Source organism: Dreissena polymorpha, chromosome 7, assembly GCF_020536995.1.
Source record: "Dreissena polymorpha isolate Duluth1 chromosome 7, UMN_Dpol_1.0, whole genome shotgun sequence".
Lineage (NCBI taxonomy): Eukaryota > Metazoa > Mollusca > Bivalvia > Myida > Dreissenidae > Dreissena > Dreissena polymorpha.
This window is the reverse complement of record NC_068361.1, coordinates 30,610,357-30,636,334: the sequence shown is the minus strand read 5'-3', so window position 1 is coordinate 30,636,334 and position 25,978 is coordinate 30,610,357. Positions and strand designations below refer to the sequence as shown.

Sequence of the window (25,978 nt, the reverse complement as noted above, 5' to 3'; positions counted from 1 at the left end):
ATATTTAATGGAAAACGTCTTTCAACTGTTGCAGACAATGCAACAATTTCATATTATTTCATGACTGATAAAAAAGTACTTCCCAATTCAATAATGCTTGTCGATCCGGCCAAACCAGACACATTACTCTGTCACAAAGGATATCGGCACGGTACATCGCATCGCAGATAGAAGAATTTATGCTATTGTTTCAGACATTCAAATCGCTTGCCTCTTCAATCAAACATAATCAAAGACGAGATCTAGACCTTTGTCAATCCCAGAGAATAAGCATTTTTTTGTTTGACATCTAATCATGCACATGTAGTTGAAATGATCATAAAATACCTAATAATTTATCCAATAAATGATACATTTCATAAATATTTCAAAATCAAGATTTAAGAGAAATAATGCATATTTAAGCACGGAATAAGATAGAAGTGATCAAGATTGAAAGCATTATTGGCAGTTATTTAACATAATCTGCAATACAGACATTACTTATTTTTATCTGCGTAAGCAAAACAGATACAAACAAGTAAATAATGCAAGTAAACAATACAAAGATGTACATTTTTAAAATGTAAATGTTTATAACATGCTATATAAGTAAAACATAAATTGATTAGCACGATTAATTGATTGCTTTAATGCTTGATTATGATTGATGCATTATGTTTTTCAGATATTATATTTAGGAAACAATTTAGGAAAACGCTTGTACCTAATTGATTAACTTAAAATTGATATATTATACTGTTATAATATAAAAGTGTTCTGCTTATAGACGAGAATGCTATATTTTCGGACACCATTCATCGATACAACTATTCTTCGCATGTATATCTTCTACGATATGTTAAAGCAGATATATGTATCCAGAGAATCTCGCTAAATACATACAACTAATTAATATGTGTACATATCAATTTGAGTTTGAACAAGCGCATTCATACAATTTAATGATAACTAATTGAATAAGCTAGGGACCCACCTTTTAACGCATCTGTGCTCAAATGAGATATATCAATACAGAATTATACGTTTTACTAATTTACTACATATGCCTGATAATACTAGTTTTGAATCCAATATTAGTATCATTACGTAAAACCTTTCTAAAGTACAGCTTGCTGTGTTTCAAATAATGCTTAAATCTTACATAATAATAAGCACGATGCATTTTGTTCAAATTTGTATGTACGCTTTAGTTGGTTTAAACAATATTTATTTCGCATTCAAATACAGCATGTAAGCAATATACAATACAAATAAACTAGCAACATTCGACGAAATATGCTTAACAAAAAGGATAGCAAAGTATAAAATAACAGAATTGAGAATAAAGCTTGAAGCTTATGCTTAGTCTCTCTTCTGTCCTCTGGTGGTGCTGCTGATAAGTTGTAAACAATGGAGCATATAACAACGATGTAAATACTGTCGAAACAATGAATTGCGAATAATATAGGCATTTATAAGTATACAGTATCGAAATGAAAAAGGGATAGGGGAAATAATACAAAAACGTAAGATGATGATGTAGATAGCGAACGAAAGATATTACGTTTGTATACATCAGCATTATTAATTTGTAATAAAGAATGAGATAAAAGTCACAGAGTTATCGCGATTTGAGAAAGTTTCGATAATAAAAGAAACCGTTGCGGGGCGGGGCAACGTTAGCAGGATGAGGTCTGTTCGTGGTGTGGGGTTAAGTTAAAATCTATGACTATCTCGGATGAAAGACTGAACATGTTTGAATATAAGTGGATTTGCTTCGTATGAACCGTCTTCGACACCAAAGAGAAGAAGTTGCAAAGTTATGGGTTGACAACTGGAAATATTGTAAAATAGGATTTCTCTTTTATCATTATAAATTGGGCAAATGTAGAAAAAGTGGTATGTGTCTTCAATCTCTCCACATTGACAATATGGACTTTCCGAACTGTTTTTCGCATACAAATGTTCATTTATGTTGCTGCAATGCATTCGCAGACGTGCATGAAAACATTCAGCGACCGCTCGCCATCGTAGTAATGCATTTTTTTTTGTTTTTCTTTGTTTAGATGTGCTTTGAAGGTAGAAAGAGAAGGAGCAGATCTAACAGACTCATGTAGGGCGTTCCTACGGTTTATCGTTGATGGTAAGAACGATCGTGAAAAAAGCTGTGATTTGCAATGAATGGTGCCTATATTATCGGAATTACAAAGTGGATATGCCGTTGTTTCACCCACACTAGAGGGGATGAGTGCAGACAAATATGGAGGTGATAGAGTTATACATCTTGTAGAAGAGAGTCAATTTATGTTTAGTCCTCCTATGTTTTAAGGGTTCAAGAGCCGTTGCATAATATAAATTCTGCAGTGATGATAAACGTGTCCCCCCACTAATTATTCTTGCTGCTTCCTGTTGAATCTTTTCAAGCTCGATTTCATCCTGTGCAGTTATATTATCCCAGACTACATCGGAGTATTCAGGAATTGGTCTTATGAATGTCATATATACAATTAGGAGGTACTTTCTTTTGAGGGTAAACTTAGAAGATCTCATTAGATTTATTATCTGCCATGCTTTATCTTAATGGCTTCAATGTGATCATGCCATGAGCATGAGTTACAAAAGTTAAGGCCTAAATATTATAAGACGAAACCTCATTTATTGTGCAGTCGTTAAAGAAAAGAGGGGGGTGGATCGGGCGGTTGATTTTTATTGATATTACGAATTACTCGGTTTTAGATGGATTTAAAGTAACCAGCCACTTATCGGCCTAGGAATGATTTTTTTTCAAGATCAGCGTTGAGTAGAGTGGCTGCATCAACCGGATCGTCGACAATTATATAAAGCGTAGTATCGTCTGCAAACAGACGAACTGGACAGTGAATATCTACGCTTTAGTTAACACGTAATGCTCCGTAAACACATGAGAATATGTTCTAAAGCCTCACAAGAGCTTGCTAGTTAAAACCCTCAACATACGTCAGCAAAGACGCCTTAAACATTTGTTTACATGCTTGAAGATGCCAACAACTAAAGGTAATTGTCATTCCTTTTGTGTACCTAAAAATCGCAAATGCTTTGGACATTCTTCTGTATTGCAGGAAACGGGCAGTATTATTCTTCTAGTCTAACATTATTAAAATATTTGAACGTTGATCAAAAGGCTGATGTGTACTGCATCAAGACAAAATTATTATTATATATATGTATATATATATATATATGTGTGTATATATTTGGTTTATCTATAAAGATGATCCATATGTGTGTGTATACTTAAAAATTTAACATCTAATTCGTAATTTATTATATTTTCGATAACGATAATACCTCTATAATCATATGTGTGCAGTATTTAATATACGCGTCAATATTTGGCATTCAAGTTTTCATCTTTTCATGTTTTGCATGTTTAGGTACACTTTTTTTTTAAAGTTCGTTTGGTTATTATTCAATTTTTGTGCAAGTGTGTGGTTCGGCTAGCCCTACAAAACGTTTACACCCAATTTTATTTAAATGCCGTTCTAAGGCAGTGATCTCAGATGTAATATTTGTCTGTGTACATGTGTGTTCTGGTACACGATTGAGTGGGATAAATAAGAACACAAATTTCTCCCTTCAAATAGAATCTGGTTTAATGGTTGATGTATTGAATGGTAGAAGAGCTTCGCAAGTCTTCCCCTAACAAAACCATTAACATACGTCAACATTACCGCATAACAAATCTATTACCATTCCTTTTTTTATTCGCGCATCTCAATAAACGAATGTACGTTTAATTGAATAGTTTCACGGTGTAATCTCCTGCAATGCTAGTAATGCTGCATTATTTTTGCGTGAGTGTATGCAGTAGCTGTTTAACACTGATCGAATAATCTCTTGCAGAAAATCCCAAATCGGATTTATCGTAAAATTGTTGTCGCGGCATTCTGCCATATCAAGCTTGATAACAGCTGGCGTTGCCAAAAATACTTCAGACTTGTAATTAAAAAACGCAGACAAACCACCATAAATCATTGACATGTTGGTAAGTGTAAGTCTGCTGTGTTCTATAAGTCTTTATACGTCCTCCTTAAAAATGAATGCAAATATATGTCTTAATTTTAAGAAAATCCGTTTAGCTCGGTACCTCAATAAACGCACCCACAACTTGTATCGTTCAATGTTATTCCCCAATAAAATTCATTAAAATGCGACAGAAACTCACAATATAAGGAAATAGCATCACAATACATATATTCATTGAAACATTAATCAATGAATTTTATACTTGAAGAGAAATCCCAAAGAAGGAGCTTGTAAATACCGTACCTTTTTTGTGGGTGAATACGCATGTATTATTGATTCGTTCGAATATTTGGTAGATATAAATGTCAATCATTACAACAGTTTTTACAATACTTATGTTCAATGTGGGTATTAAATTACCTTTTTTACGGATGTCCAGGGGGGCGTTTCATTAACGATCGTTCGACAATATTAACTTACGAGAAAATTTTGTTATCTTAATAAGTAGACGAACTAGCTCGCTATGCTCGTCAAAAATATGCGACGCTAGAGATGTCAATGTAAGTAATTAAGTACTGAAAATTTATTAACATATGATATGGACTTTAGCAAGTATGCATCTTCTAAAAATGTATCGTATCGTCAATGTGTATAACGATGTTTATTGAAACGGTCCCCAGATGTCCGTTATATCTGTGTAAGCATACAATTGGCACAGACGGAAAATACCTAAATAATATGTATCCACTTAAAAGATAAGCTGTGTTTAAAATTATCTATAAACATATAGTCGTAATTGTCATCTTGTTAAGATGAGCATAAATGTACGTCACACTTAAAATGAAAGCAAAAATGTCGACACTTCTTATTCAGCCACGTGTACTGTACTTAAATTTTTTTAAACGTTGTTTTTATATTTATGAACAAAATGTCAATCGACATTCACTGTTTTTCATGATCAAAGTCGAGGCTCTGCTTAGATCAGGTTAATATTTCCTAACGTGGGTTGGCAAACAGACTTTCTAAATATAAATGAATATTTGGCCTGGTGATTGCTGTTTTTGCAAAATACCAATTAGGTATTCTATTGTAAATAACAACTGTCAAGTCATCATAAATGATTGTGCTATTCGTTACGGTAATCCCTCAAGTCTTAATTTGTCCACCCAGCTGTTGAGCGGGCTGGATAGCACATTCGTGGCTGTTAACCACAAACGGATACGAACATAAAATGAGTTATAATAAAAGGTACAACACGTACATGTTTTGCATTTCTCATTTTTTTTAGTGCAAATTCCCCTGAATTCGCCCCCATACCGTTACTTTACTCAAAATGATGATATGATTGCCTGAAAACACGACCTAGTAAAGTTTTAGCAAAAGAACACAACATTTTATTCTAAAAGTCGACACAAGCTTATGATATTATCATGGGACTTGATGTATGCATTTTCTTTTCATTTTAATTAACTCTCATCTTAGTGTTAACGTATCTATTCATTTCGTAGTCATACAATTCAATACATTGTTAGGAGTGTGATTGGATCGGATTCAAAGTTAAATCATGGTAGTGTGGATATATGTCATACAAACGAAATGGAGAGTTGATTAAGAAGGTCGTAGAGGCCCCTATCAGGGTCGGGTCAACGTCCACAGAAGCAGCGTTCTACGAGTCAAATCGTTTAGTTGCTTCAATAAACTGCTGGATACGAAGAAATATTTTAGTTTTTTTCGATTAGGTTAAATGTTCGTCACTATTTAGAAGGTTATTTACGGTTGTTGCGAATGGAAGATTAAAAAAAATGCTGTCGTATGTGCTGATACCTTGGAAAGTGAAGCAACAATTGAGACGGAGTTTCAATGGCACCACATATACAATCCGGTGAAGAAGTAAGGTTTCTACGATGGAGATCGCATTTCAAGGAGCTACAGCCAAGTCGCAGACGAGAATGTAAGATTTGTAACTATCTCTCAACGACGTCGAATAATGGACACGACTTTGTTGGACATTGAGTAATTTTCTCTTAAATTCATGAAGTGAATTGGAGGTTCTGACGCCAGGAGAAATATTGTTCCACTGGCGGAAAGCATTGAAAGTCATTAATTCTTCAACATTTTTGCATTTTTCAAATCTTTGAATTAAACTTGCGATACATAAGCAACCCGACAATTTAAATGTATCATCGAGGTGGAATATTGTTTTCACAAAACATTACTTTCATAAAATATGTACAATTGTTAATGCGGCACGCGCAAACTTAACTAAAACTAATTCAGATGTTAATTAACCATACGTTACTCTGCAATAAGTATGGGCGATGCTAACATCTTTCACGCACGCGCTAAAACAAACAATCAATGTCATAGTCTAACCAACAGTTTGTTTTATCAATGAACTTCGCGCACATCGATCTCATGTAAACAAAACTGTATCGCATCAGATCAGTTATTGCGTAAATGAATATGAAACGTAAACAGTAAAACCATCCGCAATATCAACATATACTTTAAAGAGTGTGATGTGCCTTGATTGTTGACTAGCTACAGATCAAACATGTATGTGTCTAAGATAGTATTGAAAATATGCAAGCTCGTGTCGCTGGTTATTTTGTTATAGCTATCAACGATGAGAATTTATATTATATGTGTGTATGCATATGCATGTTTCTTTTTTTAAGTGCGATATTTAACTGTTTGTTAATATGTGGTATGTACGAGTAAATTTAAAATCAGACCCTTACACGCTGGATCTTTGTGAAATATAATGCATATAATTTAATCCAAAAAATGCTCATTATAAAGCTATGTTAGAATAGGATTACTTCTTAGATACTAGTTTTCAGTCAAATTAACCAAGACTGGAAATGTACATGTATGCTATCAAATAATTCGTGTTTCGCATGTTGTATTTATTAAAACTATGGCTACTTCCGTAAGACAATTATAAACGTGCAACGTTCAAAAGGCACAATGATAAGCACGGAACAAATAAGATTAAATATGTTAAATATCTGAGAGTCAATACATATTACATGCTGGCCTTATTTCACTATTCCATATCGTATACATGTGGGATATATTTTTAATATGTAATTTCACTAAGAACTTAGCGTTGAAAAAAAACGCTCTTTTATATAGCATGTACCGGCGGACAGTACGACTTACTAAACTATTGACAGCAAATTTGCGACACAGTTATGATATTGTCGGTGTCGAGTTAAACGATAATTGAACAATCAGTTACCAAGTATATTCCATAATTTAAACAGGCACAACTTGCACACTTATAAAATTCAATGTACTTTGTTATCGGACGATTGCGCACTAAGAATAAGTATTCATCTTTTTTATAAACACTATGATCAGACAATGTTTTAAGGAAGATACTTCATGGTGCGATTAAGCACAAATAACTGCAAGTTCCGTTACGAAATTAAATAGGTTAACAACTGTGAACACAAGTAAATGCATTAGTAATATTGCTGCAAAGCTACATGTGAACATGTACTTTATATATATTTATGGAACGTCTTCTGATGAACAAACCTACCACACGTTTAAGTAAACACTTTATATTAACCACACACAATACATTTCCAACACATGTCCTTAAACTACTGAACACGTGAACGATTTATTAATACTGCATAATATTACGGAAATTAACTAATTATAAGGAATGCTGCATAGCAATATACTTGACATATTGAACCGTCATTAAAACATTTCGCTCAAAGCTTGATAAGATCCGCTTTGAGTCTTTTTAAAATGTCTTTGTATTTCCATGAAGCCTTACTAAATGCATACAATATATGCACATCAAAAAGTATTTGAAATTGTGTCAATAATATAAATACTTTTTTTGTATACACATTCAATTATCAACAATTATGTTAAACACAGATGGTTTATAATTCCATTTACAGTAAAGAATATCTAGTGTTAATTAAATTTGAATTATTAATATATCGGTTTATGATAAGGTTAATAGATTTTCGGCATCAAAATCGAACAGTCTATTTCAAGTACATTATAACATGGACCACACTGCAATATGCACTCGCTGCAACGATATGTTCGGTAACACAATTTAATTGTAAATTCCAAGAACATGTGTAGGGTTCTCAGTTGTTTTAATTATCTTGGGAGCAATATGCAATGAAATCACATCAGTCCTAACTGTGTTACATATCTATCACACAAATTGACAAAGTGAAACAAATTGTCGTATTGATACCTATTTGTTTCTAGTTCAATACTGTTTTGGTATGGCAGACAAATTACAATTATAGGAAGGGCATTGCACCTGTCAAAACACATTAAAGACAATTGGATTCGGTCTTCTGTTATGTGCATTCATCCCCCCCCCCTGCATCCGTATAGGCCTTGTCAATGTGATAGCATCACAAACGACATCTGTGCAATTATCAAATGTCAATGCCTGTGCATCAATTTTAAGAGTTATTTAGAAACAAGCGCATCTAGATCAAGGGAATATGGAATAATACAATGGTGTATTTGATTTAAAATATCACATGCTGCAGAAGCATTTAATGTTTATGACTTTTAAGTTTTTAAATAATCGTTTTCCTGTAACACAAAATATGCTTTTATTATATCATAACAATTGATATCTTCATATGTGATGCAATATTATGATTAAGGATAACTCTATTAATAAGTCGTTTTTACTATAAATACATTTTATCATAGTATTTTTGTTACTTTTGGGGTAAAGGTTAATAGTCATTATATAATTCCATCTGAATATTTCGTATTCGCCGAATGCCCTTAGTGGATATCATGAATATCATTACATACATCTACTATGACTGCAAAATGGTGCATACGCTAGGAAATACGCACTTTCTGTACAAGATAAACTTTACAATACACTATGCATACAATATGTATACAAAATTATCAAAACACCTGTTTGTCTATCATCGCTTGCTAAACATGTTTAGTTCTGCTTAGATTATCGTGCCTATTCTCGTTAGCATTGTGCACTCATGCGGGTTGTGGCGCTCATTAAACTTTGTATTGACCCATATCTTTTTGCATTCCCACGTAACTTGATGAGGAATCCCGCAGTAAGAAACAAGAAAATCTAGATAATTTATATGTCGCTGTTGCATAATACATTTAGACTGCGAAATCAAACTCAATAAGTCTACCACATGCCATTTCGGAGTGGAAAATATTTTTCCAGATGGCATGATGTACTTATCCTGCTTTATATCGTTCTTATTCTTGTACAGTGACACACAGACGGAGCAGTACAACCGTTTATCTTGTATGACAGACAACATAAGTCTAAACAGTAGGTATTTCATGAATCTGAAAAACTTCCGATTATGCAAACGACTACGAAGAACAATGCAAACCTACCATATTCGTTAATGGAGATAACTATCAATGTATGTCTTTTTTTAGAAATTTGGCGTAATTTGATCTCTGGGATACGTGTACATGCTTATATTCAGCCACATCCTCTCATCAGTTTTCATCGGGGCTTTAAATGCGCTTTCGTGAGAATAATTAATCTTTTATGAAATAGTGCGCTTTAGCCTTTTATATAAAGGCTATTATTTTAAAGCCAAATAATTTGATTTAAAATATAAGTCTGTATAATTCAAAGCGTCGATTTAGATGGCACAGCCGCAAAACATGTCTACGGCAAGTATTGTGTTGTTTTACTTTACTAAAAGCTGAGTATGTTCTTTATTATCAGTATACGAATAAAATGAAGATTACAGACCATGGTTTCAAATTCCAAACCTTCGTCGACTTAGCTGTTATACTGAAAAAACTTGGTTGAATCAAAATAATGTTTAAATAACGCTAACAACAGTGTTATTTATACATAATAATACTGATATCTACTTCAAGTCGTCGAGGACTGTAGAAAAACATTTCGGCAAAAACTAACTATTTAGCAATTGATTCCAAGTTATAGTTGATGGTTCACATAACATACGCGATATAATTCAGATGACAATTGCATATTTATATATTGATTTTCATGTTAACCATGAACTAAGTGTCAGATAATAATGTGTATAATACGGTCATAGTTGTGTTCTGCATGTACTTCAACTTGCGATCACAAGATTCTACAAAAATATTAAACATTTTAACCATGGAGCGAGTCCCTAATATTGTTATTGTCAGTCATTGTTTCAGTTTGTTTCTCACTAGAATCATTTAATCGAGTATTGGAGAAAACTGTCTTACTACTCTCAGAAGCGCCCTAACGAGTAATTCCATTGTTAAAAATTTCAGATAAATACACTATACTATACTTAGAGTGTCGTTTTAGTGTATATATCGGATAAGCCAATCAAACATTTTGTTTTATTCTGAAATATTCGTCTAAATGCATGTAATTCAGTTTACGCTGTATAGAGGCCCTTGAAAAACTTTGCGAAACCAAACTTTCGCTAAATTAAGTAATATTTTCCTTTGTGATACCTTCTTATAATTAATTAAGCGATCAATGCTTCATAGCGGTCAATTATTGATGGGTTGTACATGTAATTTCTTTCTTAAAAAATATTATTCTTTTTCAAAATTTGCCCTTCCGTGGGATTTTTGCATATATGCACGTTTTTTTTGTTCTCCATTCTGCTTGTTTTCCATGGGCGTTTTAAAAATTTTACAAGCGTTTTGTTTTCATATTTAAATATCTCTGCATACTGTCAGGACGATATAATTATTGTGTACATAATCAATCTTATATCTGTTTATGGAATAAGTGAGTCGCATTTTGATTTCGTTTCTAAAATTGACGGATTAATTCACGTACCCTCCAGGATCGAATGAGGATCAATCCGCGAGATTTTAAGTCATCTAAGCGTGTTTGATAAAATACAATTTCCCATTCGATATTGTTTCTATGGTATCATTTTCACGATTGGATTTTTTCCCATGTTCAAATATGGGATAATTTTTCTTTCTTTTTATGTAGGAAATAATAATAATGATAATAATAATACAAATAAAACACACCTGATAATAAAACAACGTTTTAGTCTTATGATGGGCCAGTTCAACATTCAAAATTTATTGTACAACAACTCCAAATGTCGAACTGAATGTCGAGCTGGATACCGAGCCAGCTCAACATTCGGTAATTTGAATGTTGTGCTAATGTCGAACGTCGAACGGCGAGCCAACTTCAAGCTCCTTTCATTTTTATTGTTTGATAAATTAACATAAAATGTGTGGCGGGGACGCTTTTCGAAGGCACGAACAAATACGGATAAATTAGTAGGTAAACGAAATGAATGAAACGGTTTCTACTATACGTCTGTCTATACGCCTGCATAGTGCTGATAACGATGTTGTAGTGAAAAAACGTCTTCCTGAAGCTTGATATCGTTTATACCCGTGAGTTGTTAACTGAAGTATGCAATACATTCATTTTTTTCAACGATTGAAAAAATGTATGACGGTGCATAGAAAAATATTTATGTATGGGTCGGTAGATATATCTTTTTTATGTCTTACATATTCTAAGAAAATTCCAACGCTACTTGCTTTTTAAAATATTAAGCTGTTTGGCAGACAGCGTAAATGCAGACAATCTCTAAATGTGCGCATGCTTTAACAATCACACAAGGTCATTAAATTAAACCCTTTCCAAGACAGAGTCGATAACATTTGATTCCTAATCACATATTTCCGTCTCCAACGTATTCGGTTCAAAAGGCAATCCTTCAAAATACGGTCTGTCGTCCACATCCATCAATATTTTTGCTGCAGTTGCGAAACAAAATATATTTGAAAAATCTGTTTGTTCTGCATTATGTATACATATTCAGGATTATATTTGTATATCAATGAAAGAACCTTTTCATACTGAGTCCTTTACATCTTTCTGCTCGCCCTGATATATGAACACTATTGTTTTTACATCCGTGCATATACATGTCATCTAATGTTTACTATATATTCCACATGAAATCGTTTACATGTTGTTGTTTTTTTTTAACTATTTGTATGATTATATTTAAAATTCCACCGTTCAATATGAACCATTAATGTCAAGGTTATGCTTCAAATAAAATGTTAGTTTAACATGACATATTATGTGCAAAAACAATAAAGCACCACTAAGTTGTGTTTATCATAAATTCCGTGCCATGATCGTATAAAGTGTGAAAAGGCATAATTATACAGACACCGCCTTATATTGCCCCGATTATTCATAGTGATATATATGTTTGTTTCTGTGTTTGGGTTAAGGCATAATGTAGTTATCGTAACGCTGGAGACCTTGTGAATATTTCCCTTTAAATATACATAAGCATCAACATTGTTCTCAAGACTAAGGAACACGCATTATGGACATATATACGTTTTTTCGTTTTTGCTTATAAACGCCTTGATCGAAGTGGGAGCAATATGTACGATGTTCCTCATTACAATGTTTACAATTTATTATATAGTTTTGTTGCTCAGTTAACATGTTAAGTATAAAAGATACAGTTTTGTATTCGATTTTAACCCATTTATGCCTAGCGTCTAGAAAAAAAGGCCTTGGCAAACAGCGTAGACCCAGATTAGACGCCGCATGATGCGGCGTCTCATCCGGGTCTGCGTTGTTTGCTTAAAGGAATTTCTGTAAGAAATATTTTTAAAATAGAAATAAATATACTAAACGTCCCTAATTTTGGAAATAAATTGATCCAATTTAGAAAGATGGGAGACTTCATTAGGCAAAAATGGGTTAAATATCACATGCATCATGTAGACAGTATTCAATGTTTATTACGTTTAATTTTGAATAATCGTTTCTCTGTAACATGAAATATGATTTTATTATATCATGCTAACTGATACCTTCATGTGTCATGCAATATGCATAAAGGATAACTCTATACATAAGTCGTTTTTTATAGAAATTCATTTCTATCATTGTACTTTTGTTACATTTTGGGTAAAGGTTAAATTAGTCATTTTGTAATTCCATTTGAATGCTTCGTTTAAACGTGTATTTTCCTAATGACCTTAGTTGATATCATGGATATCAATATATACATCTACTATGTCTGCAATTTTTTGTATAAGCTATGAAAAACGCACTTTTGTACAAGATAAAGTATACAATACCTTTTAAATAAGATTACAAACGGGAATTGAAATAATTTAACCTATATGTTGACAATATTATATATTCTTGTCAACACTGTGCATAGAATGTGTATGCAAAATTATCAACACATCTGTTTTTCTATCATCACTTGCTTACATGTTTAGTGCTGCTTTAGATTTCCATGCCTATTCTCGTTAGCATTGTGCATATATGCGAGTTAGTTGCGCTCATTTTAAATGTTATTTACAAATATCTTATTGCATCCCTTCGTAACTTGATAAGAAATCCCGCTGTAGGATACAAGACAATCTGGATGATTTATATGTCGCTGTTGCATAATTCGTTAAGACTGCAAAATCGAACGCAATACGCCTACCAAGTGTCAACTCGGATTGGAAAATGTTTTCCCAGATATCACGATGTGCTTATCCTGCTATATATCGTTCTTATTCTTGTTTGAGAATGACGCACAGACGGAGTAGTACAACCGTTAATCTGTCATGACAGACAACAAGAATACATTTGCATTTCTATGTATACTGCGAAAAGTTGTAAGCATTTGCTTTATTAATTTATAGCAGCTCGGTGTTTTTTTCTGTAAACTAACAGAATCAGCACATCTGTTATATTCATGGAGGATCAATTAATTATCTTTTATGTGGAAACATAGGTCATTGTCAAACACGCTGCAACATGATATAACGTACATTTTAAGATGGATGATTTCTATAATGCTTGAAGATAATTATTGCAACTTACAAGCGCTTTTTAATCACAAAGTTCTGACTAAGTGTACACCTGATTGTATTATCAGCTCTTCACAGTGTTATAGTACTGTACATATCATGTATGTGCTGCTGTTTCAAGATCTTGATAAAATGATAGATGTGAAAACGGTATCATTATTTTAAATCTGGCCCCGTGTTCACAAAACTTTTTACTGTCATCGAAAATCGATTTTGCATGACATTGAAAATCGTTGTGAAGTGACATCGATGACAAAGTTCGAGTTCACGAAGTTATTTAAAATTGATGTCGTTCAACATCGGTTTTAACGACATCGATTTTTTTCGACTTTTTGTGGACGTAAGCGGTAAAGCGGAAGTTGTTTTTTGTTGACGTCTGCTGCAACTACAATGACTGCTCAGGTGCATTGGTCTATGTCGGAAAAAACCTTCGTGGTTCAACTGATAAATGATCGGTACGACGAGTTATATTGTCGATTTAAAGGTGCCACACTAGGTGGCAAAAAAGGGAACAAACCTGGCAAGAGGTTGCTGATACCTTCAATAGGTGAGTCGCAATTTACTTGTTTGTTTGAAATGTCATCTTACTATTAGTCTTAGTGCAGTTAGGCTGTAAACAAAAACATTGATTTGTTTTGATAGAACTAACACATGCCTGTATAACCGAAAGTAAGAAAATTCGGCATTAATATATATATTATATGGGGGGCATGCATGTTTTACAAACAGCCCTTGTTTTGTTTAATATAAGGTTCACAAAATTTAATTCTGAATATATGTTACATTGTTTTAAAGATCCATTTAATAACTATACCTTACAAGGACTGTCGGTGTTTTGATATGGTGTCATAAGATACCTCTTGCATCCATAGCCAGAGTCACCAAGCAGAAGACCGTTGATTTCACCTGTTATAATAAAAAAGAAAGATCATTTTGCAGCACTGTAATGTCAAACAACGATATCAAGCAGTGTATTGTTTAATGCATGCACGTTTATGACATAGTTATAACGTCATTGATGTAATATGTTGATGTTTATGTTACATTTAAATAATTGTGATATTAGTTACTGTGATCATTTGGAATGATGTGATTTCAATGAAGTTCAATTTTTGTTGTTAGTATGAATTATTTATTGGGCTGATGAGACGCTAATTCAATTGTGTCATTGCGTAAAAAAGTGATGTTTTAAGTTGCTTTCATTTGTCAAATGTGATGTGATAATAATACATGTGATCGTTTTAAAAGCTGTTATATAAAATAAAACCAGACTTGACAGATAGATAGATGGATGAATGGATGGATGGATGGATGGATGGATGGATGGATGGATGGATGGATGGATGGATGGATGGATGGATGGATGGATGGATGGATGGATGGATGGATGGATGGATGGATGGATGGATGGATGGATGGATGGATGGATGGATGGATGGATGGATGGATGGATGGATGGATGGATGGATGGATGGATGGATGGATGGATGGATGGATGGATGGATGGATGGATGGATGGATGGATGGATGGATGGATGGATGGATGGATGGATGGATGGATGGATGGATGGATGGATGGATGGATGGATGGATGGATGGATGGATGGATGGATGGAAGGATGGATGAATGGATGGATGGATGGATAGATAATTTATATATATGGCTGGTGATCAAACCTACTTGAAAAGATGGAAACGCTTCAATAAAATAAAATTGTGCTTGTTAATTTTGATGTACCGGTAATAATTCTGTGCTTAAATAAATGTGTGCAATTAATGGATAAAATCATAATACTGAGTAGTCTTCATGTAATGGTCATTATACCTCTTTCAAAGCGCTGACGTATGGCGCTTTCACGAAAGATCCTTGAATCGTGAACGCTCCCAGGCCACTTTGCGACTACGTCAACAAACCAAAAAGTGGCATCACAAATCATCTATAGAGCAAAAAGAAACCACAAATCTTAATAAAATTCACACTGCACAATGTCATTTTGTCTGATATCACAATAATACAAGTAAACAACAGAACATCCAATTGTCACTAGTTTCGTTTTGCAATTTTCACTGTGAACAGACAACCTTTAAACATATATAATCTAAAAAAAATACAAGTTGAGGAAATGTTCATGGACTTTATTTCACTTATTGTTTTACCTGTACATTAAGGGAGTGAAATCCCTTTCTGTTCACATAATCGTCTTCGTTGGCGCTAGGCGCTTGAATACGGATATGTGTCCCATCAACCACACCAACCACTTGGGGGAAACCTTTGAGGACAATAACATTGTTAGCCTAATCGACATTTGTATTAGATAATTTTATACTAATTTGAGTATACTACAAACAAGGTTTCCGCATTTTTTTTTCAAAAGTTACAAGTTCAATCTTCTGTCTTTCATGTCAATATATGTGTTCCCAAAAATAACAATCACTAATAAACAGTTATGTTTATTATACTTATCAAACACGTAATATACTTAATATACACGTATGTTATTTCAAGACGTATAAATCTAGCATACCGTACTCATACAACGTTTTGAATTGTGCCCGATTCGACTAAGAAACATTTAACTCCCCTTATTTGTTTACTTGACAACCAATCAAAAATCATTAAATTGTCCGATTAAATTATATTGAGAGCTAATACGCACCAGCGATGTTGTAAAAATGTTTTTGCACCGTCCGTTGCACATTTTCGATATTTGGGAAGAAAACAAAGTCATTTAGATGTAGACACACGCTGTCCGTGAATTGCTTGACCGCTCTAGATACACTGGACCTTGAGATTCCATGCAGCCCTGCCGTCACAATGTGGTGTGTGCCAGTTGCAAGGAAATGCAATGCCGCTAAAGTTGAAATGAGCGGCGGAAGAGGACAAGAACGTTCAGTAGCCCTCTCCAAATTCAGCATGTTGACAAGAAACAGAATAGATTCCGGGAAAAACCGGTACCGTTCACAAATTTCCATCGGGGACAAAGTTTCCAATGGGTTCGTTCGATCACGGAAAACTCTCCTATCCATTGGAAACAATTCATTTATGTATCGAGCGCGACGAAGACGTCTTTCAATGTCGGCCATATTGTTTTCTTACCATGGTGATTGTCATCAATTTTCAATTTGACAATGCCAAATATCAATTTCAATTTCAGTGTCATTGATTGCAATTTGAAAATCGATTTTGGATGTCATTTGACATCGATTTTCTTTGTGAACACCAAGTTTGAGAACCGATGACAAAAATTGAAAATCAATGTCACTTGACATTGAAAATCGATTTCAATTTGCTTTGTGAACACGGGGCCTGAACTACAAAAAGACAATAAAAACATATACAAACGATCAGTTTTTCCGTTGTTCTGAACGTTACAGTACTTAATAAAAACATGAGCTTTTAATACATGTGTTTGTAACATTTTGAAAACAAACATCCAACAACGTGCTTTTCCGCTATGAAGAAATAATGCAACTGAATCTAAATGAATCAACTAGCATGCGTTTTCTCCCCCCCCCCCTCCGAAAAAAATTAAGGAGATACGCACATTCCTTAATTAAGTTTGTGTTTTTATCTCGAATAAAAATGTCTTGAAATCATAAGATACTGGGAAGGTTTATGTTTTTCTCCCAACTATCTGACGCATCTACGTCAGACTGCTACGACAATCGTTAATGCGTACCTTAAAATTCTTTCTCCTCAATCACGGCAATAAATCAGTAGGTGTTATTGTTTTTATTACTTTAACGACAATAAAATTTAACAGGGCTTTTTGTTGTTAATATTACATAATTTGCTACTCAAATACACACAACAACAAATAATTACGGTTATAAATACAAATTATATTCATAAATATATATGTTGCTACTCAAAATATGAATGTAATGTTTACTCGGTTGTTAAAGAAAAAGTTTACTTAATTGAATCATTATTATAATTATTAAAGGGGCCTTTTCACAGATTTTTGCATGCTTTGAAGTTTGTCATTAATTTGCTTTATACTGATAATTGTAAACATTGGAAATAAAAAGCTCTAGTTAAAGATCGAGAATAAAATGAAAAAAAAAAAAGTAACCCACAACTGGGTTCGAACCACTGACCCCTGAAGTCCAGGAGTAAAAGTATTAACCATTTAGACCACTCGGCCATCCGCGCTTACGCAATGTAGAAAGTATGTTATGCTATATATAAGCAATCCTCGTAGTTTCATAAAAATATAACGACAACAACAGAGCTCTCCATATTAATCAATCGTTTCGCGTTGCAATGCTTTATAACTTTCAGGTTTTGAAATCGTCAAAGGATGCATAAAATGCATATTTTAGAGCATGGTTAATGTTCAGTATTACTATTTACTTACAAATATCATAATTAAAACGAAAATTTGCGAATCTGAAACAACTTTTTGTAATTTTGTCAATTTACCAAAACGTGAAAAGGCCCCTTTAAGTGTTTAAGCATATTCACGGCTGATATGCCATTTCACTTCGAGAACAATAAAGTATTTGATATTTTTGGAATTGTTACTCACATAGACGTTTCGTTTTTATTGTTTTGATAAATATACATAAAATGTGTGGCGGAAGGCACGAACAAATACGGAATCAATTTCGGTAAACTGTTTACTAGCGTACTTACAAGCGTGTCGAAAATTGGGCTGAAGACAATAAGATACAAACTGATGTACAGTTTGGTTTTCGGTCCGGTGTTAGCACTGTGGACGCCATTTTTACATTACAGTCGTTAGTTAAATATATATTATCAAAAAAGTCACGCCTGTATTGCGCATTAATTGACCTAAAGAAAGCATTTGACTCCGTTTATCGTAATGCTTTTTGGTTTAAACTTTTTAATACAGGTCAAGACGATAAACTTTTATCTATTTTTAAAGACATGTATTGTACAGTAAAATCGTGCATAAAGCACTGTAATACGCTTTTCTTTGATATATCGGTCGGATTAAGGCAAGGGCAAAACAACTCGCCGATCCTATTTGCATTATTTTTGAAAGACATTGAATCGTTTATTAAACAGGATACTGAAGGCGATTTCGGTCTCAACTTATTCGATTTGTCGTTTGTCATTTTACTCTTTGCCGATGACATGGTCTTGATAGGCAAGTCAGTTGAGGAGTAACAAACAAGTCTTACAAATTTATTTACGTATTGTGAAAAATGGAGTCTAAAAGTAAATACCGAAAAAACAAAAACTATGGTCTTCAGAAAACGTGGTTCCAAAAAAAATACAGAAAAATGATCTTACAATAGCATAGAATTACAAAATGTGGATAATTTCAATTATCTTGGAGTCGTATTAAATTGCACTGGAGGTTTTCAGCTCAATAGTCAGCATGTGGTCAGAAAGACAGTAAAGGCACAACACGTTTTGTTATTAAATGTAAATAAATATGACGTCATCCCTCGTATTGCTTTGCAGTTATTTGACGCCGTTGTGTCTGCGACATTAAATTATTCGTGTGCGGTTTGGGGTTTGTGTAAATCAAATGATATCGAACGGGTACACCTGAAATACTGCAAATCAGTTTTAGGTGTAAAACAAAATACTTGTACTGCAGCTGTTTATTCAGAATTAGGACGGTACCCAATATATATTCAACAATATGTCCAAATAATAAAATTCTGGTTACATATTCTATATTCAGAAAATGCAATAATTAAAACAGTATATTGTACATTACTAGATTTACCCGAGAAAGGATACAAGTCATGGGCCTCGAGGCTTCACGCACTTTTAAATGCATATCGTTTAAGCGAAGTTTGGGCAAATGCCTTTAAGTATTGCAACTATTTAAACGTAGAACAATTCACAGTTTTCTACAGAAACTTAGAGCCGACATTAAATCGAGTGCTTTATTAAATCATCCGTATATACATTTAACTGATTCGTTTCAACCAGCACTTTATCTCGATAAGCTATTTAATAAGACTTACCGCAGCGCGTTTTCTCGCCTACGATTATTATCGCATGGTTTAAGGATAGAAACGGGTCGATATGGTTCTGTTAGACTCCCAAGAGCGGAGAGGACATGCTTATTGTGCAACAGCCGTGATATTGAGGATAAATTCCACTTCATCATGATTTGTAATTGTTATACAGAACTACGCCGCCGCTTTTTGAAAAGGTATTATTATAATAGGCCCAGTATGTTTAAATTCATGCAGCTTATCAAGGCCACTTACCAATCTGAACTTTTAGGGCTGTCTAAGTATAGATTTTTCGCAAGTAAGCATAGAACCGACTTAATGAATAATGAACACCATCTTTTTGGTTGATATAAATCTTAAGCGTTTTATATAATTTCTGCTATTGAATGCCACGGATATTGTCAATTGTCATTGTATGTTAGATTGTATCATGGCTGTTTGTATCTTCTTAAAGGAATGCTTAAATGTTATTAGTAATCAGTAGTTATAATAATTAATTGAATACCTATTTTGTTTTGTCGCTGTTGTAAGTATCTTTATATAGGAATACTTAAATATCATTTTAATTAATTATTATTATTTAGTTAATATATATCAGTAGTTATTATAATTACTTGAATACATATTGTGTTTTGTTGTTGTTGTAAGTATCTTTATATAGGAATACTATACTTAAATGTTATTTTCAGTAATTATTATAATTAATTTAATATATATTTGGTATTGTCTTCGTTTGTTGCTCATAATTGGAACGGTTAAATATTATAGCAGTTATAATACTTAACTCAATATATATATATTGTTTCAGTAAAAGTAAGATTCAAAATATTAAGTTCACATCGAATATGTGTAGAACATTCTCCGTATGTATACTAATTGCTATCAATCACATTTTCTTGACATGCTATTTAATTGAAATATGTATTATGTTTATATGGCTATGTACGTATTGTTTTCGCAAATAAAATTGTCTGTCTGTCATAAGTAGTAAAACAAAATGAATGAAACGGTTCATTATATTCTTCTTTACGCCTACATAGTACTGATAACGATGCTGTAGTGCACAAAAGTCTTCCTCAAATGTGTTATTGTTTAAACCAGTGAGCTGTGTACTGAAGTATGTAATATATTCATTATTTTTTAACGGTTAAAAATGTATGACAGTGCATTGACAAATATATGTATGGGTTGGTAGATATATTTTTAATGTATTACATCTTCTAAGCAAATTCCAACGATATTACTCTTTTGTCAGACAACGTTAATGCAGGCAATGTTTAAATGTGTTCATGAATGAACAATTACACCCGGTCATTAAATTAAACACTTTCCGAGACAGATTCGATTACATTTGATTCACTATTGCATATTTCCGTCCCGAACGTATACAGTTCAAAGGGCAACCCTTCAAAATCCGGTCTGTTTTCCACAGCCATCTATAGTTTTGCTGCATTTGCCAAAAAATACATTTACAAAATATGTTTGTTCTGCATTATGTATACATATTCAAGAATGTATTTCTATTCCAAATATACAATTCTATACTAAGCCCATAACATAATTCAGCTCGCCCTGATATATAAACACTAATATTGAAAATTCGTGCATATATAATGTCATCTTATGTTTACTATACATTCTGTATGAAAGCGTACCATGTTGTTGTTTTTTAATAAAAACAAATGAATAATTATATTTGAAATTCCACCATATGAGATGACCCAGTTAATATCAACGTTATGCTCCCAATAAAATGTACGTTTACCATAATATTGTTTGTCCAACAATTTAAGAACGCAAAGTTGTATTTATCATACATTTCGCGCATGTATATTCACGTAATTAAGTGTGATATCCTGTCTTTTAGAATATATACATAGCTTCTTTCTTACATGGATTTGTGAATATGTAGGAAAACCACCCTGTATTGATCGAATGAAGTTTTCACTCTTCGCTCACACATTTCCATGCAACGTTGTCTTAATTATTGGGTACAGTGCATTATACGTAATACGCAAACTTCAACGTAAAACATGTCTCTTCATATGGGTATGCAAATCCGAAAACCATATTAGTACGTAAACTATTTGTGAAAATATTAATACTTAACAACATAAAACAAATTCGAGTCATTTGGTTGTAAAATTGTGAAACGTCTATGAGACCATACATCCTGTATTTGTTTTTTAAATGCCAAAATAAATAGTTGATCGCCCATAGAACAATGTTTCTTGGTTTTTTAACGTATCAACCCTTATTAAGTGTAATTTTTTCAAAAACAGCCTGTCCTTAGTGTCTCATTTCAGTATAGTTGGCTCATTAATTACATATTAAAACAGGGGTGGCGCCAGTGAGTAACTGACTTGACATCTTTATAAAAACCATATATTAAGTTATACAGCGTTAGTTAAGTTTTTCATGGACATATTACGTCTAATTTGCAGTGTAATAAGAATTGTTCCTCACGGTAATGGGTTCAAATCCGCAACGCGAATGCAAAACAATATCAAGTGTTATCCAATGACTACTGTACGTTCAAAAACTAAATGTTACCAAGCCGATATGGTATATTACAGATGGAACCCATCACTTCATAGTAAGAAAGGTTAATTCTTAATGACACCAGTACTGTCAAGAACGCTCGTCACGACGTAAATCGAGCGATTTAATAACATGTAATCCCAGAGCAATTGCACGAGTATATTCAGATACTACGGAAGCGATTGATTTGCATCATTCTGTTCATCACTTATGTCCGTAACGCTGCTGATTTACTGTCACAAACCTGTCATTCCGTTCCGTTGATTGTTTGCCTTAAGAAATAAACAGTTTTTTGGTGGAATAAATTAACGAAAATTGTGCGTGCGTTGAAATGAATGGGACCTAGGCACGCAGGGATATTTAAGCACGCTCGTTCATTTCTTTTAAATATTTTATTGACTAGCAAGTTCAAGGAAATCATCACAACAAAAGGACAAATATCCCAAATAGTGCTTCACACTTGGCACAGTTCATGGCCAGTTTCAACCACAGCCGCATGACTTAAACAACCTTGTAATGGACCGCAATATGATGTTACCAATTCAGTATCAAAACGAGTAAATAACACCTAACCTCATAGCATATTTATTAAGATTAAAATGTGATAACAATTAATTACATTTCGATTTGATTGGCATGTGTCGCTTTATAGCAAATATATTATAATAAGATTCTAGCAATACTAGTATAACTAAGATTCAATGTCAACATATTAGTTATTTTTGGTAAACAAATATCAATCAACTATTAAATATCGAAAATTTATGTATCATAGGAACAGGTTATTAAAACCGCGGCATATCTGATAGAAATAATACAAATTTGGGTTCCAGATAGGATGACATTCATTGAAGCCATTGTGCTCATATACTGCACTCGGTATTAGTCGATGCTTTATGTGAACGTTTGACACTTTTGCCGAAGCACATGAAATATCCTTAAATCGTGTTTGCCGGCGTGTTAATAAATCAGATTCGCTTATTGAGTGTGTTTGCGGCACGACTGTCCAATTTTTCTTTCAACATACATTCGGAAGGCGTCGATCCTTAGATTTGTATAATACATTTTTTACGCTCATATCAGATATATGGTGGCAAAATCACATTAAATGAATATTCACAATAAACAACGGAAACGTTTGCTATGTGAGTTTATAGTAACGCATAATTCCAGAATGACTTTTTGTTGTATGACATTGATGTTCGCAAGTGGAAATATTAAAACTAATAGAATTATTTAACTTTATTTGTTATCATGACTTTGACATCAAATCTTAGCACGTTTCTAAATAATTGCAAAATTATTTTCAATTTGTTTTATGCAGTCATAAACGTTCGATGATTGTTTTATGAAACCTGCCTGACCAACATATATCAAATGTAGAGCACATCTAATAGGACAGTTTTGCATGAATGTAATCTTAACCTTTCGTGAGTGCTAATTGCAGTCCTGACGAAGCAGATTCACATTTTATTCCAGTTGAATAAAATTATTTTGTTATTGTTTTTGGTATTGTACTTTATTAAATCTCTGAGTGTTAAATAGAAGACAAGTGGACGTGTCCTTCTTAAAATGTCTCTTGAATTTTAGTGTCCCTACATTCATGATTCATACAAGCAGCTGAAATAAAGGAGAACTCATATTTACTAGTTTATATGTCGATTGCTCATGCATATAGGTTTTTGTAAGCTTAAAACCTCTTTGAAAATAATAACATAAATATGTATATAAGTAATTGATTTAATAAAGTTTAAGCATTTTCGGTACATGAACTTTTAATCATATGCATCAATTAATTCACATGGTAACATGCATTTGCATTATGATAACATAAATACTGTAAATGCAATAAAGTAATTGAGTAGCGCTTTCAACACTCATTTTATTAATGCATTTAACTGCACAAATATCGTCTTATATATCTGCATTTTTCAATTATAACCTCAGGGGGAACATACGTTGACAAATCATCAAATTCAAGAGCGTCGTTGTCATTTTGCCACATAATGTATTTCAAAAATCTCCATTTTGAGAATGTTCGGAAGTGCTTATAAATCTCTTGTGAATGGTGATTAGGGAACAACTCAAACAGGACTGCGTGGTCTGGTACAAACAATACGTGCGTAAGCCCGGCCCCATGCATGCCAATCAGGATATCAGTGTTTGCCATGACGGATAGTTGTTCGCGCATGCTCATCTCTTCTAGAACTAAAGTTGTCACGGTAGATAGCGGAATTGCAACTTTTACTGAAGAAAGAATTTCCAACTCGTTACGAAATTTACGCTGTACTAAACCCTTCATTTTAGTTATTCTCTCTGGATGTGTAATATAGTCTCTTCGATATATGATTGAAACTTGCACATTCTTGCAGTCAATATGATACCTCTTTTTTATACCGTAGGCATCCAATACAAAGGTCTGAAATTCTTCAATGTACGGAAGTTCTGGCAAGTCATGGTTATTTGCAGGACTGATGTAGCCTATCATATTCCACACAATTCGTCGGTGCACTATGCCTTTGTCAGTAGCATTATGACTATATACATTTCCAAACAGAGTACGCCAAACAGACTCTAAGGAATTGTACGGCCTATCATCAATAAACATAATATCCACATTAGAAGTGTTCAATTTCAGAATCTGTGAAACAATAAACACATTCATCCATTCGCATAAAGTGTGGTAGAGATTATGAGCTTCGATGCGTTGTATGACATACACTGAATCGGTAGCATGTTTCGCTTTGTTGCTTTCCGCTATACTGGGTTGATAAGCATGTAGATGTTGAATCCATGTTTGTAACGGGGAAGGCCGACCCCACTGGTATATAAACCTGTACCATGGTAGTGGACCGCTACACGGCACAGCAAAATGGTCCCCGTGAACATGTTTTGCGTAATGAAGAACGACAAAGTCCTGAGCATAAACCTCTATGTTGCCATCGCAACCTCGCATGCTTACCCGCCGCTTGTGAATGGCACTAAGAGGAGGGGCGTGGTGTCGAAACCGAAAGTACAAGAATGTCGCTAGTACGACAGCAATAATGATGAAGCAAGCGACTGATGCCTGACATCTAGTAGATCTGCCGCCACAAATACTGGAGCGACTACGCATTCTGATAGATCTGAAATTACAATATTAGTGAATTAGTGCAAAGTACATCCGAGTTTGAGGTAGAAATTAGCGATGATTATAAAAGCTTGTAATCGAATAAATAACAATGCAGTCTTAGTGAATGAAAATTAGACGTCATAATAAGTGTTGGAATTACTACGGCGGTGGTATTGGTGGTTACCGTTGCTAAGCAATAGTAATAGAAGCAGCAGTACCTTTTGTAGAAGAAGTGGTAATAGTAGTGTTAGAAGCACTTATTAAATTAACCGTATTATCATGTTGTCGTCGTAATAGTAGTTGTGGTAGTAGTCGTTGTAGTAATCGCAGTAGTCGTAGTAGACGTATTGGTCGATTTTGTCTCAGTAGTCACAAACGTAACAGTAGTCGTAGTAGTCTTTGTAATCGTAGTAGTCGTAGAAGTCATATATGTCGTAAAAGTAGTCGAATTCGTAGTAGTCATAGTAATCGAAGTAATTGTAAAATTCGTTGTAGTCTAAGATGTCGTATTAGATATAGTTGTCGTTGAAGTCGTAGTAGTCGTTG

General features: G+C 33.6%; 2 protein-coding genes across 2 annotated transcripts in view; both read right to left on the bottom strand.

The window, feature by feature from the left end:
- The window catches only part of LOC127839587 (putative nuclease HARBI1), a 75,303-nt gene extending 56,742 nt beyond the window's left edge, over positions 1–18,561 (bottom strand). The window contains exons 1-4 of the mRNA XM_052367977.1: positions 18,522–18,561; positions 15,991–16,103; positions 15,659–15,770; positions 14,648–14,739 (exon numbers count right to left, since the gene is read on the bottom strand). Coding sequence (XP_052223937.1) covers positions 14,648–14,739; positions 15,659–15,770; positions 15,991–16,103; positions 18,522–18,561 — 357 coding nt within the window. The remainder of the gene's footprint in view (positions 1–14,647; positions 14,740–15,658; positions 15,771–15,990; positions 16,104–18,521) is intronic.
- Positions 18,562–24,190: 5,629 nt separating this feature from the next.
- The window catches only part of LOC127837410 (EGF domain-specific O-linked N-acetylglucosamine transferase-like), a 5,016-nt gene continuing 3,228 nt past the window's right edge, over positions 24,191–25,978 (bottom strand). The window contains exon 2 of the mRNA XM_052364473.1: positions 24,191–25,445. Coding sequence (XP_052220433.1) covers positions 24,215–25,435 — 1,221 coding nt within the window. The 5' untranslated portion in view covers positions 25,436–25,445 and the 3' untranslated portion in view covers positions 24,191–24,214. The remainder of the gene's footprint in view (positions 25,446–25,978) is intronic.